Source organism: Chamaea fasciata, unplaced genomic scaffold, assembly GCF_029207755.1.
Source record: "Chamaea fasciata isolate MVZ Bird 193981 ecotype frontalis unplaced genomic scaffold, bChaFas1.0.hap1 SCAF_2, whole genome shotgun sequence".
NCBI lineage: Eukaryota > Metazoa > Chordata > Aves > Passeriformes > Sylviidae > Chamaea > Chamaea fasciata.
In genome coordinates, this window is record NW_027094087.1 from 97,113,332 (window position 1) to 97,138,382 (window position 25,051).

The following is a 25,051-nucleotide window of genomic DNA, read 5'->3' on the forward strand; positions in this document are numbered from 1 at the left end:
ATTTACCTGCATTTGGGCTAAAAAACAGGCGGGAGGCACCATTACACAATTTACTCCAAGAAAGAAAAGTTCATCTGTTACATTCACTCTGCCTCAGTTCAGCAGAGGTTTATGAAACAGAAAGGTTCCATCTGAGCCTTGACAGGGAGAAGAAATCATATGTGCTCATACCTCAAGCAGAGAAAAGCACTGAAAAGCATTTTGGACAGTGTGCCAGAGACTTAAAATACGCAAATTTGCCAATGTAAATCTTACTAACTATTCTGCTAAAAAGTTGCTTTAAAACCCTCCATATATGTTGGCTGCCAATTACATTGCATTCCTTTAGTGAATACAGAATTAAAGCACTTTGTCTCTGAAATAAGTAAAACTTCTAATTGTGTCTATTTAAGTAATTTGGCTGCCTCATTCTCCTGGCTTGCTATGGTTTGGAAGCCACTCCCTGGCACAGCCCACTCTGTGCAGCATTTCCAAGTCTGCTGCCTCCTTCTGAAGACCTACAAGACGTGTCCCTGTGGTGTGCTGGAACAAGAGCTGTCACTGGATGCAGACACAAACACATGCTTGAGAAACAGTAGTGAAGCAATGAGCAAGAGGCACGCCATATTTTGTCAGTAGGAATGTTACGAAACAGCCACAAGAAAACTCCACCATATTTTTTTAATTTATGATAGAGTAGATAGGGTCTTATTTTGGAGCATGAAAATGTAATCTATCCCAGTCTCTCTTTCCCCACCACCCCTTTCAAATAGTAGTCTGCACTGTCATCAAATTAAATTAACAGTTAAATAGAGCTGATTTCCAACCAGGACATTATGAGGATTTCACCTTCCTAAATATACATACACTTACAAAAGGAATTGAGGTGATGAGACTGAGAGCAAAATATTATCCAGAATCCTTTTAAAATTGAGGACAGAGGAAAGAGAAAAGGGATTGATTATGATTTAAGAAGGATAAATATGAGAACCAAGTAATCAAAATAACAATATTTGAGAAGTGACAGCAGATGTGTCAATCCACATTCTTTAGCTTCAAATTCTCCCATTTCATGTAATTGTTAGCTGGCCCCAGAGCCTCACAGCACTGTACAAAGAAACAATTGCACATATTCTAAAAACAGAAGATGGTAAGACCTCTTAAACAGCTTGCCCAAAGACCCTATTGTGCCAAAATTTTTATGGGTTTATTCAATAAATTAAAAGAAATACCTCCTGTGGGAAGCAAAAGACATAACAGAACTGAAAACATTTCCTGTAGGAGGAGTATTTTTAAATTTTTACAGAGAAAGGCAAAAGAAAACTGAACAGAGCACAGCCAACTGGTTTCCCACCACATTAGTCTCAGTAGGGTGCTACTCAACTGAAATTACCCTTCAGAGAAAAAACGAAAAAGTAAGTGCTCAGAAACCATCTTGCCATATTACAACAGTGGAAGAAAACAAAGGGATAAAGTCAATAAAACCTGAAAATAGAAATGGAAAATTTGTATTAGTCTTCCTCTTGCAAAATCAGTTATAGACGCTCAGTGGAGGTACAGTTCCATCACTGAAAATCAAGTCCAGGCTAACTCCAAGGCAATGAAAAAGTAATCTTAATTGCACTAAAAAACCTATAACTAAATCTTTCGTTTGTTAGCAAGCTCTGTAATATACTGTGTACTTTGCTGAAAACCAGTTTGTCCAATTCTGAGAAAAATACTCATTAAAATTTGACTCGGCCAATCCAAATAGTAGGCAAGATCTACAGTAAAGCAGCTTTTTTTTTTTTTCCCAGTATGAATTTCAGGTGATGAAAGCAATAAGACACACGTTTCCTCCTTTTTAATGTCTGGCAAGGAAGATAAAGGAAGATAGGCGTAACAAGGAGTATTAGAAATGGATAAAAGACAAGCCCAACTTAAAAAGGTCAAAGTGTGTGGAAGAGGAACTCAAAACTTAACAGGGAAGAAAGAGAAAAGCAAGTTCCTGGGAGCCCTGAGGGGAGCTTCTCCACTGGACTGATTCCTCATGGGCATCCTCACTAAGTGCAGTGCTAAAAATCTCTTTCTGACCTTACACACTGAGAGCCCTCATGGGTAAATACTGTAAGTCAGGTTTTTTCTTTGAGAGGATAGAGAAAAGGTGAGGTAGGAAGATCCAGAAGAAACAGTTCTGGTTTCATAACTGGGGATGCTGATGCAAGCTGTTTTCATAGCCAGGATGATGACCCAGGGATGACAGCTTTAGGGTGTGAAACTGATGCTTGGTTTTCTGAGCCAGAGACACAGTACCTAACCTACTCAGGTCCAAAAAGACAAACATGTGGTACCCAACATCTGGTTCCAGTACTACAATGTGGTGAGCATCAGGCACTGGAAGCTCATCAAATCCTTCAAAAACACTCTCAACTCTCCCAGGGATTTAATAATTCTTCGCCGACAACCGGAGTGGAAAAAACATGTAACTTGAAATAGCCAGTCTGTACACATCTAGGAAAAACTAAAACTCAACCAGAAAGCCTCCACATATATTTCCATTGACATGTATTATTGTTACAGGATAAGAACAGATAAAAAATAATAGAAGTTATTTTGAACAAGCACAGCTTAAAAATTGTACACACTAATTGACACAGAAGTTTTAAAGTGAGGTGAAGAAAGTAAATTCCTAGGATTTAATGGTTACTAAAGGCTTTGCTTCCTTCCTGATACTCTGGTTTGATTAGTAGCCACCTGCCAAAAGGAAGGCACACATTCAAGTTCCCTGTTGAAGTCTGAAAACTCAGTACCTTTCAAAATTCGCCAGTGAGCTGCAATGTCAAATGAATTCTGAACCTTGCTGTGAACCTCCTTACTGCTCCCCTTCCAGTTTCCACAAGTTGAATGGAATATTTGGCCACTTCTCCCACAGTCCAGACACCTGGTTCAGTTAGCAACTAGCGGAACTCAGGAAGTACAAAAGTTATGTTTGAAAATGTTAGCTTAATTCCAGTGATGTTTATGCTCTCCAATACTGTGCCACATATCCAGAGAATCAAATATGAGCAGCATTATATCATGTTTAAGGAGACTAAGACAGGATTGCCATTATAATTTTGGTTTTAGTACCTTTTTTACATTAAGATTCCAACTCTACAACTCTGACACTGATATGCTGAAGTTACTACTATGCCATCATGACTGTTCAGCCCTACTTGCTCAGAACTCCCTGATGGTTTCAACAATGATATTTACATCTGGAAGGAAAAAAAAATTACCCAAACCGGCTTAATACCTGTACAGCCTTAATACTTATACAGCCAGAACACTCTGGAAGAGACTTCTGAAATGTTCTTCACCTGTAAGCTGTCACAGCTGCAGTTCTTGTCATGCAATAGAGTCTGCAAAACTAAATGTGCTTCAACTTCACCATGAAGTCAACACAGCAGTCTGGGTTGTTAATACTTTAGAGGTTACTCAAAATTACTTTTCAGTCTCATTTCTATTGTTTTCACAAGTTCCTTTCTCACTACTTAAGCAATGCACACTTGAAAAATTCTGTCTGTCCTAGCCATCAGCCCCCATATTTTCATCCAATGTCTTCACACGTAATTTAGTTGAGAATGGGAAGAGTCCATTTACCGAAATCGGAAATACTGAATATATTCAGTTACTTTTAATTGCATTCCTGTCATGAGAGGAACACATTCCTGCTTACCAAATTTTGTAATTATAGAACTCTTACAGCATTGAATGAAACAGACTCAGGCTGAGACTAATCTGTGTGTCCAGTGGTTTGGAATATCTTAGGGAAGAAAAAAAAGCAGACCAGTTCACTGGTAAATACCAGCACATACAGTTTTTACTTTAAAAAAAAAATCTTCCAAAGTACAGTTCTCACACATCTCATTTAAAAGTCCCCTCAGGAGAAAAAAATGCAAGTTATCCATTTAAACATGCTAGACCCCCATTTTGCTACCAGGACAGTTAATCAGAGCTCTGCAAAAGAATGTGTCCCAGTATATCTTCTATCCATAGCAAAATCTCTGGGTTAGGTATCAAGGTGCTTGAGGGTAAAAGACAATGTGCTCACCACCGATGTCCACCTGAACCTCCACTGACACAGCTTGAGGCCATTTCCTCTTCTCCTGTCACTGGCTGCCTGGCAGGAGGACCTCCACTTGCTGCAAGGAAAGAGAGAATCTACACTGCCTTCCCAATCAATTTAAACTCCTAAAGTATCAAGCCAGTGAATTTACGAAAGCTGACTCCCAAGGCAACTCTCAGCTGCAACCTGTGCTGCGAACATTCACTACTTCTGATGGCCATGCTATAAAATAATTCAGTTAAACTAATGTTGTTCTGGTACTGCAGATTAGCTTCTCCAACATCCTTGCAGCTCATCACAGCTTGGCCAGCCAGCAGCACAGGAGACACCTGCACAACTCCTGGGTTCTCTCCCAAAACCTGGTGAGGAACCAGGGCAACCTTCCTTCCCATGCAATGGAAAACTCCTCCTGTAGTGCTCAACAGAAAGCTGGGCGAGCAAGTGGATCACAGGGTAAGTCAGGAGGAGGAGGAGGAAGGGCTGAGCCATCCACCTGCAGCAACCTGATTTCATTGAGAAGCAAATTGCAAATTAAGGATGCTGCCCCCTGGGACCAGGGGCCAGGCATGCAGGTGGGAAGGCTGCAGATATTATACTACCATTACTTTAAAAGCAGCTCTCCCCCAAAAAAAGCATATTAATTGAAGATGATAATGTTTAATCAGTTAGTAACACATGGATTATGACAGCAAAATAATCAGGTGATTTAAGTTTAAGTGTGTAGATTTGGTTTTTCATAACAAATAGATTACTTGGATACATTGCCATGATTTGCCATACTTTTTATCCCCTTGCTGTGCCTTTCCATTACCATCTTTAAGACAGAAAAATAAGCAAAAGAATTAACACAATCTTCACACAGATCTATTAATCTTGGGCTATTCTGGACCCAGCAAATGTATTTCAGTCAGTCAGTCAGTGTAAACACTTGCATCCTTAACCTGTACAGGTCTACTCACATAGGTTAGCATAAATGTATGACAAATTTTGGCAGGACCAAGACATTAAGGTATTTCTAGATATTTCTACCATCTTGTCCATGATAAGACTCACTTGAGCATATGAAAGCCTTAATGAAAACACAATAGACTTAATCTTGAAGGTGAAAGTGAATTTTCTTTAAGGAAAATGGCGTAAAAGGACAGGTGAGATCAGATGGGAATTGAGGATGAATGCTTTTTTCCCCTTATTAAAATCCCCCTTGGCTTTGTCCTGCTGAAACCACTGGAAATATTGTTGCTGATTTCCACAGACCCGGGAATGGGGTTTTTTTTATTTAAGCAGCTTATATACATAAGCAGAAAATAGAAAGGTGAAAGAATGTTTGTCAGAGAAGTAAAGCTCTGCAAAAATAATTTTTACAGTCGTAAAAATGTTCCTGTGAGGAAAACAACAAGTCAATAAAGAACTGCCAGGTCACTGGGCAGTGAGAGACACAGCTGTCAGATGATGCTTCACATTCAAAAATCTGTGCACCCAAGAATACAGTGCAAAGATATTTAGGTGTGACCTGCTCCTGAAACTGGAAATCCCCTGTGCATTCAGGCATTTCATTAAAAAATATTTATGAATGGTGGCATGAACCTAGCAGCAACCTTTCTCTCCCTAGGCCAGTGGACAGGCTTGTCCCAAAAAATGCAGAAATCAAAGAATTACAATGAAAAAAAAGGTAAAATAAGCAATCCATTTTATTCTCTTGGCCTCATAACAAAGCTAGTATGGACACTGTGGCCTCATATACAGAAATCCCAGATCAGTGGGGCATCCCTGCTTTAAAAGCTGACTAGAGCTGGGCCAGGTGCCCCTACCCCTGCAGCCCCAAGGTACCAGCTGTGCCAGGGCAGGATTCATCCAGCACAGGCTGCAAACTCCACCTTCAACACATCCCTGTGGATGCCACCACACTGATCCAGCCTGGGATAGGTGCAGGAGGTCCTGCCCACAAGTTATCATTTTCAAGGGGTTCTGAGGAGGAAACTTTCATGGCATTTTTACTTCTCTTTACTCCTTTAAAGATTAAGGTAAAGGGGGAAAAGATAATTCCCACATATATCTCCTAGCGCATAAACCTGTTGCTTCCACAGTGGCTCTAAAGCAGTATTTCATAAAAAGGGCAATTATACTGAAGGTGTTGAAATGAAGGTAAAGAGAACTGATTTTGCAATGATCATTTATTTTATTCCCAACAAACAGGATGGGAATTTTTAAGTACTACAACCAAAACTTTGAATATTCATTTTCATTAGGCAGTAATCTGTTCAGTTGTCTTTTACAGCCGACTAAAATCATTATTGTGATGTATTTCATTTCCTGAGTTGAATAGAAATGGAACTACAGATTTCCTAATGGGAATACAATAATTTGAATAATGGGACCTTTTAAAGGTATAGTATTATAAGCAGTTACTTCCTTTACACGCAATAAAATGTAGGATTTTTTCACCTCCTCAAGCACACTTGCTTTGCCACAGCCAGGATGAAGCCTCATAGACAAAAAAATCCTTCACTTCCAAAAAAAACAAACCTTTTCAACACTAAATAGGAAGGAAACATCAAAATATTCTATTAAAAACGCTATTTTTTAATGGGACCAGACTGAATAACCATTAGGATGCATCCCTAAAATAAGTGGGGGAATAAGATCAAAATTATGTATGCGCAGTTTCTTCTAAAATATAGATTAATATAATTTGTACATGTCTTTGCTGAACAGCTAAGTTCATGTTTGTATAACGTCTTGAAAATAGCAGCTCTGAAACTAGCAAGTATCAGGTTAAATGATGACTAATAAAATGCTACCAATTCCCAATGACAACACTGACCCACTGCAGGAGCCCAGCACACCCTGATCCTGGCATCACAGCCTCACCACCATGACTGCTGGGACAATGACATCCCTCCCCCAAAAAAAGGGTTGACTATTTAAAAATGCTAGACACACACCAAATTAAGAAAGAACCCAGTACTTTGCAATATGCAGTCTGAAGATGTGCTGTGCTGTGTGTTTTGACCCAACTGTCCACCACCTTTGCATAGAAAAGAAACCTTGCTCTGAGTCTTGGACTCAGTCACGAAACTGCACAGGAAACTTTATGTACCATACTTTTTGACAGACCTCATAAAATCGTAAGTGGATAAGCAGCAAACGTATCCTTAATTAGTGTGATCATCTACTATCTCACTGTCCACTGATGCCACAAATCCCACAAAGTTCTTTGACATCATGAATTTTTTACTATCTTAAAATTCAAGCATCAAGATGAAATACTGCTAAGAGTAACTTCTGGTTACAAGACTTTATAATAATCCATTTTTCAAAACTGCTAAAATTCTTCACCACCTCTTCCAACATTAGCTAGCATCATGCCTGAAGTTGACACCCACATGTTGACACTCCATCCCAACTGACAGATGTCAACAACTTTTGTACTCCAGGCAAACAGGGAGATATGGGAGTTCAGGGTAAGATGCATCCTTTGCCCATGAAAACTACATTTTGTAATCTTGTGCTACCATAGTGCCTAGTTTGGCTCTGGATCTGATACTACTGCGCAAGGACCATTTTATGAGGACTTTGACATCCCACTGCAACAATGGGGCTGTTTTATTGATGCATCTAATTATTACCAACTATTTATAATAAGTTCATCCAAAATGGAAATGGAAATGCTGCTTTCTGATCCCAGTTCTCCAGAAGGCACTACTAAACACTTAAGCAGGAAACCTCATCACCATGAACAGGATGGAGAATTTCTTAAAACAAAAAAAATTTCTTCTTCTTCTGCTGCAAAAGGCTCAGCATAACCAACTCGATGAGCAATCGCTACCAGGAAACAATGCCACATTTTTTGAAAACATTCATCCACATAGTATGGTATCTGCAGCCCAACATCGATGACATCCAAGCTAAATGAATAAATATTTGCATTGTAAAGTTGGATTTGTCTTGGAATACAATCGCTCCTCATGTGGTTCTGACACATGTGCGTTGTCAAATAAATCACAGCTCACTGGGTGTGCCCATTAAAAGTAATTTGTCTGTCTTGTTAGAAGCCATCGCATACTTCAGTTTAAGAGGTGTGAAACTTGGAGGGGAAGGTTTTACAGGCCTGGGATAACTACACACGGAACCGGTCGAGGGAACCTCAGATATCCGACCCTCCAGCGCCGGAGATGCCAGCTCCTAGCAGCGATACCGCCGGCGGCCTCGACGGCCCCACGGCACGGGACGGACCCGCGCGGGGTCTCGCCGAGCCGGGCACCCACCGCCGGGCGGGGCCGCTGGAGCTCCGCGGGGCAGCCCCGCCGGGACGGGCGGACGCGCAGCGGCGCACGACGGGGACGGGGACGAGGGCGGCGCGGCGGGTGCCCGTCCCCCGGGGGCGGGCGTGCCTACCTCGGATTTCCACACGACGTAGGCGGCGGGGCGAGGCTCGGGTGGCGAGGGCTGCCCCTTCCTCTGTTGCAGCCAGCGCCGGGGCGAGGAGAAGATGCTGTTGGCGGAGCCAGGGGTGCCGCTCAGCGCCAGGGCCGAGGGGGTGCGCGCCAGGAAGGGCAGCTCGCAGCCGGGGCTCCGCTTCCCTCGGAGGCTCTCCTCGTCAAAGAGAGCGCTGCCCGGCGGCGACCGCTCCAGTGGGGTGCTGGGGGTGGAGAAGGAGGTGCCGTGGGGCGGCGGGGCGCCCCGAACACCGCGGCGCTCCCCCGGGGGGCTGCTGGCGGCCCGCGCCCGCCCCGCGCCCTCGCCGTCCTCCCGGCCGCCGTCGATGATGGCGGGGTCGAGGCTACGCGTCTGGCGGAGCCTCCGCTTGGAGAGGCTCTTGGCGGCGGCGGGGGCGGCGGCGGCCGAGGAGGAGCAGGAGAAGACGCTGCTCAGCAGGCTCTGCGCCGACATCGCGGCGGGCGCTGCCCCGGGCACGGCGGGGCTGCCGGGGGTCCCGCCTGGGCTCTCGCTGCCTCTGCCTCCAGCCCCCGCCACGGCGGCGCGGAGCGGCTCTCGGGGCGTCCCCCGCGGCCGAGCTCAGCCCCCGGCAGCGCGGCCCGACGGCGGCACCGCGGGGCTCATGGCGGCGTCCCGCGCTGGGGCTGCTCCGGGGCTGCCGCCGGCGCGGTCACTTTGCTGGGAGGGAGAGGGAGGGAAAAAAAAAAAGTTACGAGAGAAAAGGGGAGGGAAAACGGCAGCAGCGGAGCTTTTATCTGGGCTCGCCGCAGGCTGCCAGAGTCACTCCCCCCTCGGCCGCGATGCGCGGGGGAGTCGCGGGCCGCCCCACACGCACACACCCCGTCGGGTCCAGCGGTGGTGGGGCCCGTCCGCCTCCCCACTCGCGGCGGGAAGAGCCGCCCCCGGTGGCGCCTGCACCTCGGTGTCGCCGCGGGACGCCCACGTCGGGGGCGCGGCGGAGGCGGCCCCGCCGGGCTGCGCGGGCTCCGGCGCTGCGGGTCCCCAGCGCTGCCGGGCTTGCACGGTGCAGTTGCGTTTTGGGGAGGGATCGAGTAGCGGCGGACAGCTGTTTTCCGGAGCGAGCGTTCCCGAGGTGCAGCCAAGCCTCGGTCTGAGCCCTGCGCCGCGTCCCACTCTGGCCCCGGCTGCCTTATGGAACCCCCGTCTGCCTCGGCTGTGTCGGGCACAGTTGATGTCTCCAGGAAAATCCTCCAGCAATAAACAGGTGTACATTGTGCAGCGCATGGGACAGGGTCTTCAACGGAGCTCGACTTTTAACTGTGTTCTGTCCCACGTCTCTCTTACCATCCTCTGAAACACCTGCTTTGAGGGCACATGTACTTGAGCCCCACAGGCAGCATTGGTCACCGAGACCTTTAAGTCTTCTGCTGAGCACCTCACGGCCACAGAAAAAGAAAGGAATTGGGACCAGTGGAGCTAAGCGTCCTCAGGACAAGTAACTGAACATGTTTATCTTCCACGGAGACTTTCTCTGTTCCCACTCCAAGCATAGGCAAGGAAACATTTACCAGAGAGACAGAACAAACTTGGGTAAAGCAAAATTGTAAAGAAATGCAGAAACAATGCACAGAGAGGGACAATACCATGTAGCCACCTGAAGGCAGCCAGCTCCTTCCTCACCTGGAGTGAAGGAAGCAGCAGCCCCTCAGCTGCAGAATCTGACTCCTGCATCTTCCTGCTGGGAATATTGAAGAGTCCTCCTCCCCTCACTGGGGGAGTTCAGCAGCAATGCTTAGCAGGTTCTTTCTGGATCCCCAACACCGTAATTTACTTGTTGTTTAAACTTTATTGAGTAACCTTTAGCTTCATGAGTGGGTTTAGTTCTGTTGCTATTGTGTCAGTGAACACTACAGCTGGTACATTTTTCGAGTTGGAAAGCAAAACACACAACACCAAATCCTGTTTTTCTTCCTGATTTGTACTTTTATTTATGGAGTAAGTGGAAGATGCCCAAGGACAACTCCTGTGCAAGTGGCGAACCTCCCCAGTCTCAGATGAACTCGCAATTAGACTGCTAATTCCATGGGGCCTAAGTATACTTGTTTTGACTTGAAAACCCACCAGCTCCACAAACCCTCCAGTCTCCCCAAAACTGTTGCAGGCAGCTTTTAGAAAATTTTCCTAGAAAAAGACAGCTTATTTTGGGGAAAAAAAAGGTACTTTAGCATGACACAAGGGTTATTTTCTCTTCATGCACATTTCCTCCTCAAACCCTAGTGCAGGGTTGTGTTGTTCTCTCTGTCCTGGAGCCAATGCAGGTAAATGCTCTATGGCAGCACTTTCTGGTTTCATCAATAAACAGTTCTCTCCTCTTTGGCTTTGTTTAAGGTTCATAAAGAGCAACAGCACACAAGTACATCCACTTTCAAAGGGAGGTGTTCTAGTTTTAGGTAATGTTTCCAAATGAGATTTTTTTTTTTTTTTGGTCTGCAAATTAGCTTTCGCCTCTTATTTTAATAAACTGTCCTATTGCCTAATTCCAAGCTCCTCCACAGCTAAGGTTGCAGCTGTTTCTGTTTAAAGCTTCATTTCATTTTGCCTCCTCATTAATGCCTTCAATAAGGTCTCATGCTTGAGACTAAAAAGGTCTGAAGCATAGAACAAACTGCATTTGTTTCTGCTGTTCTGTGCCCATTCAAGCAATTTGGTTGAGAGACACATCTGCAATACAACTATACATACATGTGGCTCCAAGTATTTGCTTTTTTTCTTGGCCACTACAAACATATCAGGGGAACATAAAGGGACAGGAAGACATGAGGAAAAAGGCAGAGAGGGAAATTCAGAGTTGTAAATAACTCATCACATGAGGAGTAGAGAGGACAATCACATTTGCCTCCAAAATTCGTCAGAAACAGTTCCCGCCACCCTTTGTGAAGTGCACTGCCCACTTTGCAGGGCTGATACTCTTGGGCAGTGCTGGTTGCCAGCAGGCAAACCTCCAAGTTTCCGATTCAGATCCTTACACACGGCACACACAGCCTGTGAAGGGAGACTGAAACGATCAGATAAACCCCATAGTCAGGAGCAGAGTTAGGAGCTTATGAGTAGCAACTAAATGAAGTGGAGGCAAAGCATTCTTATTTCCAGCTGCCTCAGCCCAGGTGTTACTTATTGCCCAGCTGATTTTCTTCATGAGAGCCCCCATGAAAAATTATAGTTTTTGGGAGACAGAGACCTGGTGAATCAGAGCTGCAATTCAAAAAGCAAATGCAGCATATGTATAGAGATGCATAGAGATGTACAGACAATTTTACTACTGGTCTTAGCTGCTGTCTGCATATTTCAGGGGAAACTGCAATAAAAGCACTTACTGATTATTTTTTGAAGTTTCTGTTCATTATCACTATGAACTGCCTTATTGTGAGACCCAGCAGCACTACCCTGAAATAGGGTTGTGCTCTTGTGGGCATGGTACAAGTACCGGACAAAAACACAGTCCTAATTCCCAAATTTTACTGATAACTTACAGCCACCAGATACTGCCCGGGCAGCAATATCTGCAGAGGATTAGTGAGATAATACTAGTTGATCTGATGTTGCTAGCCCTCTTTTCTGAGGCAAAACACTGGAACAGGCTTCCCAAAGAAGTGGGGGAGTCACAGTCCCTGGAGGTATTTAAAAAACCTGTAGAAGTGGCACTAAATGATTTCAAGATTCTACTTATGCCTTCATTTCCTTGACTCTTACCAACAAAGTCTCCCAGCCCTTAGTGTTTCACGGTAAAAAAAAAAAAAAAAAAAAAAAAAAAAAAAAAAAAAAAAAAAAAAAAAAAAAAAAAACCCTTGCTAAATAGGGAAAGGTAAATTGGGTAAAAGGACCAAGTTGGATCTTTTCTTGAGGAGTCACAACCCATGCAAGTCTCAGGAACCAGCAGGGATGAATCTGAGTGTACTGATGTCACTAGAAGGCAACTTTTTATGTTTGAAAGGTCATCAAAATTTGGAGAAGTACCTAATGGCTTGGAAAAGGCTAAACGTTGCAGCTGTCTTCAAAAAGAGCAAGAACTATTCAAACTGCTATAAGCTGGTGGCTTTGCTTCAGGAAAATCACAAAAGCAAGTTCTCTTGGAAGCCATTTCTGGGCACATAGAAGAGAAAAATGTGACTGAAAAGACCCAGCATGGATTTACCAAGCGTAATCATCAGTACTGGAACAGGTTGTGGAATCCCTGTCACTGGTGGTTTTCAAGATCTAACTGAAGAAGGCACTAAGCAACCTTGTCTTAGTTTAGTTTTTGCCCTTCTGTGACCAGGAGGTTTGACTGTAAGACCTCTCGAGGTTCTCTCCAACTTGAATCACTTTCTGGTTCTAAACAAATAATAATTTTAAATCAAAGTCGAGAAAACCTTAACCATCAGAAAAATTTTAGAGACTTGTAAAAATGCCTATTACCTGACTTAATGACAAGCATGTTACATGGGTAAGTTTTAGAGAAACTATGGTCTTCTTGTTATTTTAATAATGTCTGGTTTTATTAATGCCCCATTAAGCTGAAATTGGAAGGACATACTGTCACCTGTTTTGGTTGACTTTAAAAAAAATTATCAAAATGAGAGTGTATTCATCTCAAATATTAAATAAAGCCTCTTTTGTTCAGACTTTTGAAAAATCCCTGAAAATAAGGATTTGGAATATAGTAATTTTTTTTACTCTAATTACTCCTTTAGAATTTATTAAGCATTTAAAAAATGCCAAACCCAAAGTCACTCTTTTACCTCACTTTTTTTCTTACAGAAGAATTCCTAACTTTGTCATTCCTGGGATTTAATTTCTTTGGACAAAAAGACTTGAATCTAAAATCTATTCCTTCCAGTCTTTCTGTGAAAATGAAAGAACTGTTGTGTTTTTTTACAGAACTTTTGTCTTTATTGCAGTGGAATTGATCTACAGACATTTCAGCACAGCACTCAAGGCTGCTCCTCCAGAAGAGAGAGTGCTACAGAAGTGTTTGTGGAAGCAGCTGTGGAGTGGGGTGCATAAGTCCACACAAGGGGCCAGCACCCAGCTTTGACTCCAGTGGGTTCGACCATCACCCAGCTGGTGAGCTACTCAGTGCTTAGCTAGGAAAGCTGAATCTGTGAATCAGCACCTGAAAAAAACCCAAAACACAAAACAAAACAAAAAACCAAACCAAAACAAAACCAAACAAAAACAAAACCAAAAGCAAACAAAAAACAAACAAAAAAAGGGCATTTTTCTTAAAAGGGAAAATAAGGATTATTTATATTGGAAGGGACAAGTGATGTAATGCCATTACTACTCAAAACGTTTGCTACACTGCAGCCATAATAATGATATGGGGGTGCCTACTGCGTATCCTTACGGAAGTTATATATATACAGCGTGCAAACATATTACATAGTATATCGTATATATAACTAAATGTAGTGTACATATTTGTATATGTTTGTGTATATACGTATATACATATGTGCGTTTAGATATACATATAGAGAGAGAGAGCATGCATATATATATTGGTATATATATATAAAAATAACCCCCACCGGCACTGGCGGTTATTTTTTGAGAGAGAGTATTACGCTCTCTGTGCTTCCATCCAGGCATTTCAGTGTCCCGCAGACGAGCCCGTGGAACGTCCCGGGATCGCTGACCCGCGGGGGGCGGGGCCCGGGGCCGGAGGGGGCGGGGTTTCGGGCTCTGGCCCCGCCCCATGTGGCCCCGCCCCCGCCGCGCGCGCCGCCCGGAGCCGCCGTGCCGATGCCACGTGGGAGGCGGCGGAGCCGCCGCCGCCGCCGGGCCGGAGCCGCGGCCCCTCTGACGCTGGGGACGGCGCTCGCAGGGCGCCGCGAGGAGGGGAGGTCGCGGAGCCCCCGGGACCGCACCGGGATCGCCGAGACCCGATGGGTGCTCGGCGCGGTGGCGCCCGGCTCGCGACTCGGCCTCCCGGGCCTAGAGGCGCTGGCGGCGGCGGCCGGGCCTAGGGGCGGCTCCCCGCCCTGGGCGGCGCCCTCGCTGCTGCAGGTGCCGGCGGCGGCCCAGCCGGCCCCTCGGAGGGACGGCAGCGACCTGCCCGCCGGCGCGCCCGCCGCCCTGGCGGTGCTGCGCCTTCAGCCCGGCGCCGAGGGCTCGGCGCGGGCGGCAGCGGCGGCGGCCGGGGCCGCGCCGCGCCTGCGGACCGTCTACGTGAACCCGCGCTGGCTGGAGCGGCAGGCCGCGCTGGGGGCGGCTGCGGCGGCCGCCAGCCCCTGCGCCGAGGCGGCAGCGGCGAGCGGCGCGGCCGGGGCCCCTGCCCCGGCTCCGGCTCCGGCCCCGGCCCCGGCCCCGGCCCCGGCTCCGGCTCCGGCGGCGGCGGCGGCGGCGGCGGCGGGGCAGGGCGAGGCCGAGGCGGCGGCCACCCCCTACGTGGGGCTGCGGCGGCCGCTGGGCTACAAGCTGGCCAAGGCCACCAAGGAGCGGATCTGGCGGGGGGAGTTCATTGACCTCTTTTCCTTGCTCCACACAGAGCTGGCCCCCGAGCACGGCCCGCGCCCGGGGGACACGCTGGACCAGTGGGTCTCGGCCTTCCTGGTGTACGCCAGCGTGCTGTGCGAGAAGCACCCGGCGCGCTGCGGAGCCATGTTCAAGTACCTGGACACCATCCGCAAGCTGCACGCCACCTACGGGGGCACCTCCTGGATGAACTACGATGAGGACTTCCGGCGGCGGGCGGCCAAGAACCCCTCACTGCCCTGGGGCGACGTCGACTTGGACCTGTGGATGAAGTGGATGGCGCCCCTCAAGTCGCTTGTCCCCAGGCGCCCGCGTGCTGAGAGCGAGACACAGGCCTCGGCGGCCCAGCCGCCGCCGCCGGGCCAGAGCCCCAAGCAGGAGGAGAAAAGCCAGGTGTGATGGGCCGATGGCCGCGTGTTTCTCTGCTCCGCTGGCTGAGCATGGTGCTCCCTCGGACGGGAAGAGGAGAAAGGGGCAGTTGGGGTGCCCTTGTCTTGGTCGGCAGCTCTCATCTTGTGGCACTGACCCGTTGCTCGTGCTGTCCATAGGGACACGGTATCATAGGTGCTCAGCTGGCCACCGTGAGAGGTGTGCACATGGATGGATGCTCTGAGCAAATGTTTGAGCGTTCATTGCTGCGGCCACCAGAAAATAGGAACCCCACTAATTCCTTCTTCTGGTATACTTTTTGCATTTTCCTGAAGACTTTAAAAGAAAGGTGTTCCGTGGTTTTGTTCTAGTCCTTTGATTTGTCTTTTAAAAGTCAACTTTCTCAGCAATACAGTTATCTGTATGTAAGGCAAAGAATACAGACTCTCTTGTTACTATGGGAGCATGTCGGCAGTTGCAGGCAGTGTGGGATGGCAAAAAATTGATATGAATAAAGATAAACTTCTATGAAAATGGCCACAGTGTGCAAATTCACTGTGATTTGAAGATTAAACCTGGTTTGGGGCTCACTAGATTTAATCCACAAGTTAGAGCCTGTTCTGTGTGAAAAGATGAGTGTGATTAGGAGAAGTAGGGAGGATTTTGTGTACTTGTTTTGCTTTCAGTATAGGATCACTATATGAATTGGTACAACCTGTGGTGGATGTAGGCAGGTCTACCCTTTCTCCTGCCTGAGGCATGATGCTGAGCTCCACAGCTGCAAAGGGCGGCCTGTCTATATTAGGGGTTGTGCTGCTTCTCTTACACTTGTGTCTGCAGTCTGCCAAATCCCCAGGACAGAAAATGCTGAATGTTGAGTTCATGCCAGCTGAATGGTGACAGAGAGATTCTGTTATATTTGCTATGTTTGTTTCTAACCAATTTTTTTTTTTTACAACTGTAGAAAGAACCTTTGCCTTCCAGAAGAATTTTTGCTAATTTATCAGATGCTGTGCTTCCCTGGGATTGCCAGCACAGAGAGGCTAAGTTCTTGGACTCATGTTAGTCTGGCCCCTTTTCAATGCATCTGAAAGTCCTTGGTGTATCACACCATGTCTTGCCTATCAAAAGTAACTTCTCTAGGCCAACCTGTGACAAAGAAAGGGAGCAAACACCACGCAGTAAGACAAATAAACCCAGGCCTGTTGGCCTTGTGCCTTCTGTGGTTGATGCTCTGTGTTCTGCAACTTTTTCTGATATGTCTGTTAACATTTCTCCATTCTCAAGGTGAACAGCTCAGTTCTTGTTGTCCTACAGATCTTATGTGAGCACCACATGGGCAATGGCTTATAGCTTTCATCTCATCTGAGACTGGACCTTCAGTTTGTCATGTTAGCCACTCTTGTAACTTCTTCCACAGCAGCTGGTCTGTCATTGCTGAGCTTTGCTCGGTTCTCTGCTGAGGCACCAGGGGTCTCGATCCCCTTTGATTTAATGGAAATTTCTTAGTTGATTTTTATCAGTGGTGTTGATGTATTTTTTTCCCTCAGAAACTGTGTAAAGAAAAAAATAAACATGTTTATTTTAACTGTTACAAAGTGCCAAAAGTTTATTGTTCGTAAAATGAGTAGTACTTTAGGAGCACAATGAAAAAGTAAAACTTGTGCAATTAATTGTTGTGATTTCAGCCACCTTTCTGTTACTAGCATAGTTTTTAGTTGTTAGCATATAGTCTCTTATAACTGTTAAAAATGTCCTTGAATGAAGTAATGGTTTGAGCAGCTGTCAGATGTAGATGAGACCTAGGATAAAGCATGAGTTTATCTTTGGGAAGGTCACAGCAAGGAAGTATTTTCGTGGAGGTGACCTGTGCATTTCCTCACATCTCCCCAGCTCTTTGTAAGCTCTGTTTACATTAAAACTACTTCAGCAAAATAAGGCATGACATCACACTTGGGAAAAAGAACTGGAGAATTAAAATGGGAGAGATCAGCCTTTTATGGGCTTAAGACTTTGGACAGAACCTAAGTTTTTCGACACACATGCTGTCAAGAGGAAGAGGAGATGTTTTAGAAAAACTCTTTTTTCCAGATTGTTGGTTTGATCTGATTTTGTTTTTGTGTTTTTCCGGGATAGTGTTAGGCAGCCTGACTGGATTGAATTTCAGCATCATTTAGTTTAGTGCCTGTATCTCTAATTCTGCATTTCCACAGATGGTTAAACAGTAAATATGAAATCAGAGTATACAAAGTGTTGTGCCTGAAGATAGCTGTCCTTTCTAAGGCACTGGTGAAGAGCTGTAACTTAGCTTTACATGGAAAGAACAGAAATCCTAGTTTTAGTTTGAGTGCGATAATTGGCGCATGTGTAGGATAGCTGAGATTCATTCTTGCAAATTTATGTCTGTTTGTATAACTTCAGACAATTCTCTTTTTTTTCCCCCAGACTCCATGAAAACAGAAGACCAGTTGGGATGGGAGTCAGACTAAGTGGGTGAGTTAATTTATAAAACTGAATAACTTTGGATCTTAAATATTTGCAGATTTGTTAAATACAGAATTTCTTATTGGTGCCAACAGCCTGACTCCGTTGGTGTTTAAGTGGAGCTCTGGTATTCTAGTGCATTCTTTTACCTCTGCTTCTGTTGCGTTGCAAGCTGTGGTAGAGAAGACGTAGGAAATTCATTTTGCCCAATCAGCAATTGTAACAATGGACTACAAACCTGCAGAGCAAGCCAGTTTGCTGGAAAACAGGAATTCCTGCAGCGCAGCACTTGTCACAGACTATCCAAAGAGGGCAAAGATTCAGGAAGGTGAATAAATTGAACACTGGTTGAATGAGGTCAGGAACACTCTCCTGGAGGAGAATCCTGCCCTAAAATACTACTTTGTAAGTAAAAGCCAGTTTAATGTGCAGATTAAACCTTCTCATTTGACCAAACTTGTGTGCAATCCTGGATCTTTGCAGATCACAACCGGACACTTCAAAACCCTGTGTATTATATTTGTTTTAAAAAAATAAATCATAACTTGTCTTGTTACAGCTGTTACTTTTGCCATTTCATTGAAAGTATCTGCAACATAAATGTGTATTTGACTCAAAAAAGTGTCATACACTCGGGATAATAACTCAGGTTGTCAACAGAATTATTCTGTGAGGCTCAGTATCCTCTCCATTGTTCTGCATTAACCATTGCTGTCATTACCAGATAGCCCAATTGTGCATTACAAAATTCTTCATCAATTATAATGATTGACTTAAGTTATAATTCTGGTTTTATCTTAGTAGAATACTTAATCCTGACCATCAGACTAGACCTTTGTAGTCTGGTGTTCATGAAAATCTTTTTCACTGATTCACAGTTTTCATTCTGCATCTCAGTATTTTGTTTTTTTCTCCTTTTTCCTCACATACTGAGGGGTATGGTCAAGGTAATACTATGATCCAGTAATGCACATGATGGTAAAGGATTGCCTTTAGTTGTTTCAGGAAAAAAGCTGCCATTATCTCCTCTCCTTTCCTCAATATTTCCAATAATATGCATAACATAAAGTGTTTGTAAATTGATGTCAAACTGTTTGTGACTTCACCTAAATAAATTTTTATATTTAAATGCTATTCTTAATCTTACCGGGTTTTTTCCTCCCTCATTCTTGTATGGCCACTTCTCTTTTCTATTCAGTTTTTTTCATCATCTGACTTTTTACACAATTTCTGGTTTTCAGTTATTCAAACAACTGAATTTTAACTGACAAGTGAAAATAAATCAGCCTTTGAAATTTTCTTGCAATATTTTGCATAAAGACTTCATAATGTAGTTTATTAATCTGCCAGTTTTTGAGACAGTGATAGCACATATCAGGCATAGAAAATGAAATAGTTTCTATACTGAAATACCATTGTCTTAATGGCCTCTAAACTGAAACTGATCTAGTGAATGCTGAGATTCCTGCATTTGATACAGTAGAATATGGAGCACCTTTGCACATATTATAAAAGTACTTTTTGTTTTCAAGAAGGAGCTTAAGCTCAATCATCAGATCACTCATGCTATTTTTCCCTTGCCCTCCTGTTTTAAGAAAACAGAACTTGGTTACTCACTGATCTGTGCTGTGTTTATTACCATCATTGCTACCTGAACCACATGGCTGCTGCATCACTGCAGGCATCTGCCTCAGCAAGTGCTGTAATAGTGGCAGGATTTGGGGAGAGGTCTGGGAAGAGGTGCATGTGGAGTGAGGAAGGGTGAGCAAAAACTGGTCTCATCTGTCTCACTGATGGATTGTGCAAGTGTGAGTTTTAACCTACAGACTCAGAGCAGCAAAGCAGCAACAGTTTTGTTTTTTGTGTCCTCTTTGGGAGCAGCATAGCCAGCTGGAGTCTAAAATACTTCCTAATGTTCTTTGCTGAGTCCTGCCAAGAATGTTTTGGGTTTGTTTGTTACTCTCTCTCTGGCTGTCATACAGTCTGGTGCCCTTCCTGGCACTCTCACCTCCCAGTCTCCTGGTTCTGGTTTGCCACTGGTTCTGGGTTGGACCACCCTGTCTTCTATGTCTGCTGTAGAGAATTGCCAGAGCTCTACCTTGCTCTCCAGTGTCAGTTGCTGCTTTATAGTTGCTGCCTGCTTTCATAATGAAATTGTGTTTCATGTCATTGGCAGTGATGTTTTTGCAACATGTGGGATTTCCTCCCTTCTTTGCTGTTTTTCTTCCTCACTGTCTTTGAGCCACCCTGTAATTTCACAATGGTACTTGTGCATCCTTGCTTTAGGGTTTATTGTTGCATGTGTGCTTTGCCTCTCACTGCTGTGCTGTAAGATTCTGCAGGAAATTTCCTTCTACAGTAGTTTCTCATTAAAATGTTGGACTTCATGGGGTTTCTTCAAATTTCAGCAGTTAAGTTACTGCACGGGTTTGCGTTTGTCCTTGACAGTGGGGATAACCCTTTAGCCAAATGCTGTGTAAGGTTAGAGCACACACTTGGAGAGAGGCTTGGGATTGAAGCGTGATTCTGTTACTCTTGGGGTAACTGATCTGCAGTGGAAACCAGTGATACACAGGAGTAATTTTTCTGTAAATGCTATTTCTTATTTCTGCAAGTGCTGTTTCATGGCAGGGGGAGATGTCTTTGGTGTAGCTGCAATTTCTTATGCTTTGCTCAAAAGATTTTGAGCATTTGTACAAAGGTGCCGCAGAGCTTTTCACTAAGACTGATGGAATTTCCAGTTGGGAATATTTGTGAAGTGTGTGGAAATTGATTTGTTTGGGAGGACCAGCAGCTTATGGAAGAACAGTTTTCTCTCAGTTAACTAGAATTAATGAGCATACTTTTGAGGAGCAATTTCAAATAAGTTTAATTTTAGGGGTATCTAGCAGGATAGCTTTTTATTCCCACAGATGTGCTTTTTCATGTGCTGGATTGAAATGCATTGTTATTGCAAAGAACAAATCAAAACTAGTGCAGTGTGATTCTGACAGCACAAAACGAGTTGCAATGTAAGGATAAGATTAAAATACGTATTTCTTTAAGTAAGTAGATGTGCTTGGGGAGTTCAGAGTTGAGCTGTAGCAGAACTAGAGTCAAATAAATGGGATTTCTAACTTGCACCTGTGTGCAGCAGTTCAGTTTGAGGTATTTGAAGCATCTGGAAAGAAAAGGCTGTTACTACTCTTCTGGCCCTGTCAGTACAGTGATGTCTCTTTAAAGATAAGGTGACAGCAGAATGTTTTGCATGTGAGGTAGCCTGTTGAATCTGCAGTTGAGCAAAATTCCTTCCGACCTCCGATGAGATCTTCTCAGTAACTCAGTGTGGCTTCCAATTTAAGCTTCAAAAATGGCTTTCCCATCTTCTGCTGTCTTAAATCATCTTACCAACTTGGTTAGCTTTATAAAAATCTGGTGAGCAGAGCAGATGTCTTCTAAGGGCAGCATTTGATCAGCCTGTCTCTATGTATGGAGTCTTTCGCTCTGTGTGGGTAGTTCTGCCAAGTGTGGTCTAGCATGAAGGAAATCAGAGTGTGTCTTTAAGTGTGGCTGAGTGGAGAGCACACAGGAGGCTCCCCAGCTATCTATGAGGCTGGTGCAGTTTTGAGAAGCCAGTGGCATTGGCAGCATTTTTTTTCTGTCCACTCTTCTGGTAAAATCAAACCCAAAAGCCCCAGAGACTGTTGTAACCATTGAGGGAAGGGATGCGACTCAGTTCTGTCAGCCTTGGTGTTGGTGGAAATGTTGCCTACTTAAGTTACCAAATTTCTTTTCAGGCCATAGATTTAACAGGGACTGCAACAATTGACAGTGTCTATGGGAGTGCTTTTGGTAACTCTACCTAGGAAGAGATTATGTCTCTGAAAACTTGGCTGGGAAAACTATATAGATCTTATTTTCCTCTTGTTTTGGTACCCAGGTTTGGTTTTTACCCTATCATGAAGTTTAGCATGCCTCAGCCCAACCCAATAAAGGACATTTTGATCCATAAAATCGTCTGAGTCCAGCATTTATTTTTTTTCTTCACCTGGGAATTTTCATCAAAACCACTTGGCATTGGTGCCGTTCAGCAGTTTATTGGGCAATCAGCTAAAGAACAGCAGAGATTTAAATAGCAGGAACATGTTTACAGTATCTTACTATTTGTAATCTTGAAATAATTCAATAAGTACTTTTACCTTTTTTGGTGGTTGTAGCTCTTTCTTTACTTTAAAGAATACTTTATATTTCTGCAATGTCTCAGTGCACTGTTGCTGTGTCAATATTTCCAAGGCAGCAGGGGAATGTTTACATAAAAACACCAAAATGTTTTCTTTAAATTTTTTAGTTGCAAACATTTGTGTCCATAAAATCTTTTCCACAAAACTTAGGTAGGTTTTTTTTTTATTATTATTCCATTCAAAGCTAAACCTGGATCATATTCAATTTCCAGATTTTTTTTTTTTATTTTCTGAACCATGCAATATGAGCATTTTATCTGAACCTACATCAGCAGGTGTAGAAGATTCCACTTGCCACTTCAAATGGTAGTTCTCATGATCTGAAGTCAGAAGTAGCTGTTTAAAAACATCTACACTGCTTACACTGACTGCAGATATGAGCGCCATCTGCACTGCTGATACTCAGTGTCCATAAATGCCCTCTATGACCCCCAAATACGAGGTTACGTGAAGGTAGTGGGCAGTGAAGTGTGCTGATAATTGCTTGGTGGGGCTGCTTAGTTGATAAACCTGCAAGACATTATGGTGGCAGAGGACCTGGACCGTTCCTGGCATAAACAGGGACAAGGTCTGTCCTTGAAATGTGTAATATGAACTAAGAGTTCAAACTTCCTCTGCCTAAACTTCCCACCTTGCACTTGGGCATTCTGGCACCTCGGGCAGTCTTCCACCCTACCTGCCTAGTCTCAGCTCCTGGGTTTTTTTTCACTTTGTAACAGTGAGATGTCATTGATGGTGTTCGGAACAAAAGAAATACCACCAGGGCAGGCAGATGGTTCCCTACTGTGTAAATCTCAGTGGGATGGTCTATGCAGTGCTAAGGAAAACGATTTTTTTTCCCCAGCTTTTAGCTGTGGAATGGCAATTATACAAGTACTTAATGGAAGTGCTGGGATTATGAATGTTAACAATGCCACACTGGCCATAATAAAATAAGGTCAGTTTTAGGTGGGGGAATCTCTGAGGGTGCTTTTGCTCAGGGCATGCAGGTGTGTGTCTTGCTGCACTTGGTGTGACTGTGTGGACTTGGAGCAGTAGGCTCCTTGAAGTGGTATTGGATTCGGAGAAGCATTTAATTTTCCTTTCTCGTGTCTTTTCCTTGTCCTTTCTCCCTCACCAGCAGTCTCTCAAACGAGGTATGTGACCTTGTTATTGAGTATTGGTGGATAACAGAGGAAATCTCACTACCATCACATGGGGTTGCTGGGAGAAATGAGTGAGTTTACACCTGTAAGATCATGAAGTTTTTCCAGGAGCAGCACAAAAAATTTGGTGATATTCATGGGCAAAAATAGTGACTTTGATGGTACCTGGTCTGTCACTTACTTTCCATTGAGGAAAAGAAAATGCAGCTTTGTGGCTTAGTGTGGGATTAGCCAGAGGAAAAGCTTTGGGCAGAGTATCTCAGTGAGGTTTGGTTGCAGAAAGTAAATGACATGTGCATCAGTATTGCTGCAGGTGCTCTGTGGGCCAATATATGAGCAGAAAAAGGAGCCCTGGTCAGCAGGTGAAGCTGACCAGGCTGTCAGTGATGCTGACCCACTAAGCTTGAAGGGCATTTCATGAAACTGATTCCAGAACTCTGGAGCCCAAGGAAGGACCTTAAAAGACCACTCTTCTTCTTGTGCCTTAGCATGCTTTAAAAAAACCCCAAAACAACAGAAAACCACACAGCCACAAAGTACTTTCATTGTATCACTGGAATATAGTTGCAAATGGTTTCTCAGAGGACAGTGGGTGACAGCTGATATGCACCATTTCCTACCATCCATTTTCTGGTTTAAACGTTCTGATTACCTGCAAATGAAATGGAGTAAAATTGAATCTTTCAGTATTATTAGAGAACAATACAATTCACTTATGTGTTTAGACAAAATGTTTTTTACTTTTGTTAGCAATCATTTAAAAACATGTTTGACTTGTTTGAGGTTTTTTGTCAGTGCTCAAAGCATTGAAAACAAACCCTTAGCACGTTACAACACTCTTGCACTGCTGAGAGCAGCAGAAGTTGTTCACAGGCCTGTGTTGCACTGAGGAATAAATAATCTCAGTTGTTCCCCATCAGATGGGGAGGAATGGATAAGCACATCCTTTCCCTGCCTCTTGTATGAGGAAGCTGTTAATATGGAGTGCTTCCCCGAATGGAGAAGCTGAGAACTAGACCTTGGGTCTATTGTTTCCCCCCTGGTTCATAGCATCAGGACTACTGGGCTTGGATACACAGTACGTTTTTGCTTCTCTTGATCTCTCCAGCCCATAGTCCATGGGTGAGCAGTTTCTGCAGAGCATGGAAACAAAGAAACTTCCTTTCTGTGTTACTTCCCACCCTCTTGCCTCCGGTGTTGTGCAGCTTCAGTCTTGACACCTTCTTCTCAGAAGCTCCTGCCAGAAATGCTGAAACTGAGAAACAGGTGAAGGCGAGATGTTGACTGTTGAGTGTAAGAAAAGTACAATGCTACTCAGCTTTCCTGAGTCTGGGAATTGTTTGTTATAGCCTGGTTAATATCTCCCAGTGGTAGAGGACCAGAAAAATAACCCTCCGTATTGCTGTGGCTTGTGTTGCCCAGGGGAGTATCACAGCGTGCCTTCTCTATTGAATGGCATGGGCATGGGAAGATTTGGCTGTGGTAGGAGGTAAAAATTACTTGACAGATGTGTCCTGATAAGATGGCTTACTCTGTGGCTTAACCTGGAAAGCCACAGGAAAGTATGATGTCTTAATTCTCTTTCAAAATGCAGAAGTGACTTTCTTGAGATGATGTTGTTGCCTTGAGCGTGTGTGCCTTTTTGATGTAGAGTGTTTTTAAACTAGTGATGCAGGTGATGGGCCCTGTAAAGCAAGAAATTAAAGCTTTGAAATGTTAGCTGTAGATGCTTCATCTGTGAGTTTGCTCTACTCAAGACTACTGGCAATTAAATTAACTGATGTATTCATATTTTAACGCCTGTGAAGTTGCACCACAGGTTTACAATGTCATTATTAATTATTTTATGCACA

At 44.3% G+C, this 25,051-nt stretch overlaps 1 protein-coding gene across 1 annotated transcript in view; it reads right to left on the reverse strand.

Moving 5' to 3' along the window:
* ARHGAP6 (Rho GTPase activating protein 6) overlaps positions 1–9,014 on the reverse strand; it is a 317,250-nt gene extending 308,236 nt beyond the window's left edge. Inside the window, exon 1 of the mRNA XM_066176816.1 lies at positions 8,462–9,014. Coding sequence (XP_066032913.1) covers positions 8,462–8,956 — 495 coding nt within the window. The 5' untranslated portion in view covers positions 8,957–9,014. The remainder of the gene's footprint in view (positions 1–8,461) is intronic.
* Between the last annotated feature and the right edge of the window lie 16,037 nt (positions 9,015–25,051).